We start from the raw sequence: 6,916 nt of genomic DNA, 5'->3' as shown, positions 1-6,916 counted from the left end.
TCACATGCTTATAAAAGCTGCCAAGGTATTTTCCAAAATGGTTGTGTTGTTTTATGCTCTGCCCTGTAAGTATGCAAGTTTCACTTACTCCATAGCCTTTGAACATTGAGAATTGTCAGTGGTTTGTGGTGGAATCCCACCTTAGTTTAAAATTGCATTTTTTTAACTGTTGAGCACATTCCTTCTTGTATTATTAAAACCAAATTGTGTTAAAAATTTTTCTAGATTGTTGCTGTTGTGACTATAAGGTGATATACTGCCAACTCAAAGGCAAGCAGTTCAAATCCATGAGCTGCTGTGAGGGAGAAAGATGGGCAGTCTCCTCCCGTGTAGTTTATACCCTCTGAAAACCTGTTGGAGGCTCAGCTAGGGGTAGGTTCCTGAGTGAGTCTTTATTTTTTGAGGATAAATAGTAATGATAAATTATTAGAAAGTTACATCTCCAAAGGAACAGACCTTTCTCCTTGAAAGGAGAAAAGGCCTTGGGTGAGTCTTATTAGAAGAAAGTTTGTTTCCTTGAGAAAGGCCGACATGCTTTTTCCTAGGCTGTAGAGTACTGGAGTCAGTGAAATCCTTTCCTGTTTCCTTCCACTTCCTGCAGCCTTTGAAGTACGGATCTCTTCTTACCTAAAAAAGAGCTGGAATGTTAAATACTTTGACTTGGATAGTAAGGAGTCTCTGTATGAATGCAATGCTTGGAAATTCATGTCTGCTTAATACTGAAAGGAGCTTTTCTTTTGTAAACTCAAGTTTACTGTGTGGTATATTATGTTTTATGTAAAAATTTTTAGTTTTTATTTGAGTGAAAGTTAACACATCATATTGGTTTTACATACAATTATACATAGATATTTTTGTTTTAACATTAATTGCAATTGATTAATAGAGTTAACTTATTATGTTAATTGGAAGCAGGAGTGGCATCCACTTCCTAAATAACATGCTTCCAGAAACTCTATGAACTTTGATAAATGTCAATAGTTGTAGAGGGGCTGCAGGCCTTTTGTTCATAGGGTTGCTATGAGTCATGCTCGACTTGAAGGCAATCAACACCACCACCACAATTATATTAATAATGTCTGTTCAGTCCCTTATTGTATTTTATTGCCTTTCATTCACCCAGATAACTTTTTGTTAATTTTTACTTTCCTCTCCCTCTCTCTCTGATTCTATTATCCCTCCAGAATTTACTTTATCCTTGCATAAACCTTTCCTTAGCTTTATATAATAGTGGTTTTATGCAGCAGTTATCTTTTATGTGACTAATTTATGTCAGTCAGCATAACGTGTTCTAGATTCATCCATGAATCTATGATTGTTTTTAACTTTTTGTTTTGTTTTATTCATTACAGGTATCTTGTTCTTCTTTATGCTAAGGCTGGCATTTGGCTAATGAGCAGGGCTATTAGGTCATCGAGTGAATCAGAGGTACAAATCTGGGAAACAGAAGATGATGACATGACAGAAGGTGATTTAGGATATGGCCTCAGACGAAGACCTGGGGGCATTTATGAAGCTGAAGTTTCCCATTTATTTACGTCTAGAAAAAGATCAGATGGAAAAAACGTGAGCCCTCCTCCCTTTCCAAGAAAGGGCGAAGAAAGTAATGGTGCCATTTTTCAGTATTTGAAGCAAAAGAGCTTGCAAGATGCTTATCCTCAAGGCCCCAGGATTCCTAATTACAGGCGACAATATAGCACAGGTAAGAGCAGCTAATTTCTTGCCTGTTTTTCTTCTCCCCTGTAGATTTTACCAAATCTCTGGTGACTTAGTTTGTAGAGTTACACTGCTAACCCAATGCCCAAGATTCTCTATTAATTTTTTCCAGAGGATAAAGATAGGCAGTTTTCTCCTATACGATTTCCAGCCTTAGAAACCCATCTGATTGAAGATCTTCCTCTCTTTTGAAGACCGTCCACCTTCTCTAAGCATGATGTTCCTTTCCAAAAAACTCTTCTAGTTTTTCATGCCTAAAATATGTGATATGACACAAAGCTTCATCATCTTTTGCTCTGATTGCACCTTCTCTAAGACATATCTCTCTGTTCTTTTGACAGTCCGTGGGATAGTCGGTACTCCTCTCCAGCATTATAACTCAAAGGCACGAGTTCTTCTGTCATCCTTATTCATTGTCCAGCTCTTAGATGCAGTGCAAGTTGATTAAAAAGACCATGGCCTGAATCAGGCACACCTTAGTATTCAAGCTGACATCATTATTCCCCAGTACTTTGGGAGTTCCTCTACAGCAAACTTAACCAGTGCCATAGATACTTTGATTTCTTGACTACCAGTGGCAATGGTGTTGATTGTGGATTTAAGTAGAAGAAATCTTTGACAGTTTCAATCTTTTCTTCATCAGTCATGATGTTGCCTATTGGCCCAGTGGTGAGGATTTTTGTCTTCTTGATTTTGAGATGTAATTCTTATTGAAGGCTGTCATCTTTGATTTTCTGCAGCAAATGTTTCAAGTTCTCCTCACTTTCAACAAGCAGGTTTGTATCATTTGCATAACACAGGTTGTTGATGAGTCTTTTCTCCTCTCGTGATTTCACCTTTTTTAATTATAAAGTCCAACTCCTGGAATGATTTCTTTTTTTGGCATGTAGCAGGGAGGAATTAGACTTTGAAGAAAGATATCATGCTTGGAAGGGTGAAGGGAGAGCACAGGAGTGGAAGACCTCAGGAAAGATGGATTGTCCAAGTAACTGGGGTAATGAGGGTAGGTGAAAGAGATTCAGGATAGAGCAGGGTTCAGAGCTATTGTGCATAGGATCATTATGAAATGTAGTTGACTAATGGCACATAACAACAACAGCAACAAACACAATTCCTGAATCATGCTGTGATAAAATGTTGTTATTTGCAAGTAATGATGAATCAGTAAATGGCTCCTGCCAGTGGCACTGACTCTTGTTTGCGGAATCTTTTATAATCCCTGTTGTAAAACTTCTTCCGAAACTTCCTCACTAAAGCAAAGCAAGAGGAATTTCAGAAACGTGATTTCAGATCCCCAAACACATGTTGCAGCCTGTGATCTACCCACAGTGTTCAAGATCTTTCTTAAAATTAGCATGAGAGTATTCAGATATGTTTCTTCCAATTGTTTATCTGCTACTACGGATGGATAGTCTTACAAATAAGATACTGAAAATGGGACATGTTGCTCAGGTGCCTTCATACAAATTTGCTAAAACTGCTGGAATGTAAGAACGCTTGATAGTAGAGGATGAACCTATTTTGTTGAGTTATGGCCTTTTTATCAAAGCTCGTATGACCCTCGGCATGGTGCTGTAACAAATTACTAGAAGAAAATTTTTATTTCAAATAAATTTTAATCTTACATTTAAATGAAAATTTATCTCAAGATCAGAAGTCCAAAATGAAATTCACTGGACAAAAGCTCAGTTTTTGGCAAGGCTAGGTTCCTCTGGAGCCTGGAAGAAAGCCTGCTTGCAAAAGCTTCTGGCGGCTGCCTGTATTCCTTGGCTGCTAATCCCTTCCTCCACCTTTAAAACCAGCAGCACAGCTTCTCCAATGCCCCTGTGATGTCTGATTCTTTTCTCGCATCTCCTCTGAGTTTTCCACCTCCCTCTTATAAGGATCACTGTGGTTACATTGGACCCACCCAGATAATCCAGAATATCTTCATTTCAAGATCCTTCATTTAACTGCATCTGCAGAAACCTTTTGCCAAGTAAGGAACACATTCTATTCCCAGGTTCTGAGGCTTAAGATATGAATACTGTTGAGGAGCCATTGTTCTCCCAATCCTAAGTATTAAGGGCTGTGGTGGAACCATCTGTAGGGAGTTGCACTGCTGATATAAACACAGCACTTCTCCAGTGGTTTAAATCCACCAGTGGCTGTGAGGGAGAAAAATGAGGATTCTCCTTTCTTGCAATTTACAGCCTCTGACAATTTGCTAGAGAGTGAACTGCGTTGGTTCCTACTCAATGGCAATGAGTGAGTGTGATAGGTATTAATAGAACAGGACTTGTCATTGCCGACTCAGTGTCCCTTTTGTCTGTCTTTGAAACCCTCATTGGAGTAAAAAATAAGGTTTATGTTTTGCCTTGGGTACTGTCATGTTTTTTGGTTGTTTTTTTTTTTTAATTTATACTGGTTTGTTTACAAAGTTTGTATACATTGTTTTTCACACAGATCTTTCCCATTTCCTTACCCCTCCCTCCCTCCACCCATCAAATAGTGTGACCTTATGACTAACGTCCCCATCCACCTACCCACCCTTCGTCACCCCTCTCCTCCCACCCTCACCCATCCTAGGATCTTCATACTTGTTCTGCAATAATGGTTTTATATAGTATTTGTCCTTATGGGACTTAGTTCACTTAGCAAAATGCTCTCTAGTCCCCTCCAAGGTAGGTAGTAATTGATAAGATCATTGCCCCTGCATGCTGCATAGTATTCCATCATGTGAATGTACCATAATTTCTCAATCCATTCGATTATGGTTGGACATTTGAGCTGTTTCCATGTTCTCAAGTTGATAAATAATGCTACTATAAACATTGGTGTACAAATCTCTATTTGTAGATCAGTTCTGATTTCCTTGGGGTATTTGCTAAGCTGTGGAATACCAGAGTCATATGAAATTACCATGTTCAGCTTTTTGAGAAAGTGCCAAATTGTCTTCCAGAGTGGCTGCATCATTTTCCAATCCCACCAACAACTCGCCACATCCTCTCTAACATTTATTACTTGCTGTCTTGTTAAACTTTGCCACTGAAACTGGAGTGAGATGGTATCTCATTGTGGCTTTGATTTGCATCTCTCTTATTGCCAGTGATTTGGAGTATTTCTTCATGTGTCTGTTGCCCATCCAAATATCTTCCTCTGTGAAAATTCTTTCCATTTCTTTTGCCTATTTTGTAATTGGATTATTCGTCTTTTTCTTGTGGAGGCCCTCATCTGAGATGGTATTGCCAAATGTTTTTTCCCATCCAGTAGGTTTTCTTTTCACTGTTTTTGAAAATGTTTTTGATGCACACAGGGATTTAATCTTTACAAGGTCCCATTAATCAATTTTATCCTCTCCACATCATGCGTTTCTAGCTGTATTTGGCAGTCTCTTTATGCCATAGTGTAGGCCTTAAGCTTGATCTCAGTTTGCGTCTGATAAACTTTATGACTTTGGCATTTACTCCCAGGTCTCTGATCCACATTGAGTTGATTTTTTTTATATGGTGTGAGATGTGGAGCCCCCAGGTCTCTGATCCACGTTGAGTTGATTTTTTTTATATGGTGTGAGATGTGGAGCCCCCAGGTCTCTGATCCACGTTGAGTTGATTTTTTTATATGGTGTGAGATGTGGAGCCCCCAGGTCTCTGATCCACGTTGAGTTGATTTTTTTATATGGTGTGAGATGTGGAGCCCCCAGGTCTCTGATCCATGTTGAGTTGATTTTTTTATATGGTGTGAGATGTGGAGCCTGTTTCAGCTTTTTGCAGGTAGCAGTCTAATTTTGCCAGCAACATTTGTTGAAGAGGTTGTCATGTCTTCATTTGATAGGTTTTGTTTCCTTGTTGAATATCAGTTGATCATATAGCTGGATCGGTGTCTGAGTTTTCAAGGGGACTATCATGTTAATAAATGTTGAGCATATCAAAGAAAAATTATCTTGAGAAAAAATTATTATAGTATAAAAGGATATTGTTTCTTTTCCTTTTATAGCAAAGTTTCTAGATGACCTTGTGTGGAAATAGGTGTTCAGAGTAACAAGACTAATAGTATTTGAGGTGAAATATTACATAAATATTAATACTCATGTCTTCACAATCACTAGCTTTGCATCAGAAAGCTGGACAATGACTAGGGATGACAGAAAGAGAATTGATGCCTGTGAGCTGTAGTGCTGAAAAAGAGTCTTGAATATATCACGTACTCCTAAGAGAACAAAAGGTTTCATCCTGGAGAGGATAAAATCAGGCTGCTCCTTGGAGGAAAGGGCTCTGAAGGTCTGTATGACATAATTTGGGCATGTTACAAAAGGGCCCAGTCCTTGGAGAGGGATATAACACTTGGGAGTGTGGAGGGACAGCACAGGAGAGGAAGACAGTCACTGAAATGGATTGATACAGTGACTGAAGGAATGGAGGTAGGTGTGTAAGAGACAATAAGGTTGGCTCAGGATAGAACAGACTTCAGAGCTGTTGTACATAGGGTCGCTATAAGTCGCAGGTGACTTGACAGCACATAACAACAACAACATTAGAAAGTGTCCTAAGAAAGTTTATCTTATATTTTTAGAGTCAAATGCAATATTTATGTACTGCATTATCTCAACTACTTTTTTTTTTTACCTCAACTACTTTTATCTGTGCATATACACACAGGATTTTTAGTCTATAATTTACCATACAGTATTTGAATCTGGGGATATAGTTCATTGTGGATGTCAAGGCCAACAAGCACCAAATTAAACAAGCTGCAAAGAAGCTCTATGACATTGATGTGGCTAAGGTCACCACTTTGATTGGATGGAGAGAAGGTGGCCTATGTTCAACTTGCTCCTGACTATGATGCTTTGGATGTTGCCAACACAACTGGGATCATCTAAATTGAGTCCAGCTGGCTAATTCTGTCCGCCCCCCACCCCCCCACCCCACCCCCGCCAAAAAAAATGGCAAAAGGTGATACAAGCCAGGGAAACTCTCCCTACACAGGATCAGGGCTGTGATCTGAGTAAGGGGTTCGAATCCTACCCTAATCCTCTGACAATTGACTGATCACATCAAAGCATACCTTTGTGATTAACTTTGCTTTTAGTTTATAATTTTTTAAAATTTATTACTAATTTCAAAGAAAATTTACAGAGACTTTGGATTTCCATTCATTCATTGTTGCACTTTTCTCCCCTCCCAACCCTCCCCCCCCCAGTACACTACCCTCTTGGAAA

General features: G+C 39.0%; 1 protein-coding gene across 1 annotated transcript in view; it reads left to right on the top strand.

The window, feature by feature from the left end:
- The first annotated feature begins 1,392 nt into the window (after positions 1 to 1,392).
- Positions 1,393 to 6,916, top strand: part of CCDC125 (coiled-coil domain containing 125) — a 50,988-nt gene continuing 45,464 nt past the window's right edge. Inside the window, exons 1-2 of the mRNA XM_006900043.1 lie at positions 1,393 to 1,702; positions 2,070 to 2,072. Of these exons, the coding sequence (XP_006900105.1) occupies positions 1,393 to 1,702; positions 2,070 to 2,072 (313 nt within the window). The remainder of the gene's footprint in view (positions 1,703 to 2,069; positions 2,073 to 6,916) is intronic.

Source organism: Elephantulus edwardii, unplaced genomic scaffold (assembly GCF_000299155.1).
Source record: "Elephantulus edwardii isolate Elephantulus edwardi_28Jun2011 unplaced genomic scaffold, EleEdw1.0 scaffold00271, whole genome shotgun sequence".
NCBI classification, from domain to species: Eukaryota; Metazoa; Chordata; class Mammalia; order Macroscelidea; family Macroscelididae; genus Elephantulus; species Elephantulus edwardii.
The sequence above is the reverse complement of the archived record's forward strand: the minus strand, read 5'-3'. Positions and strand labels throughout refer to the sequence as shown.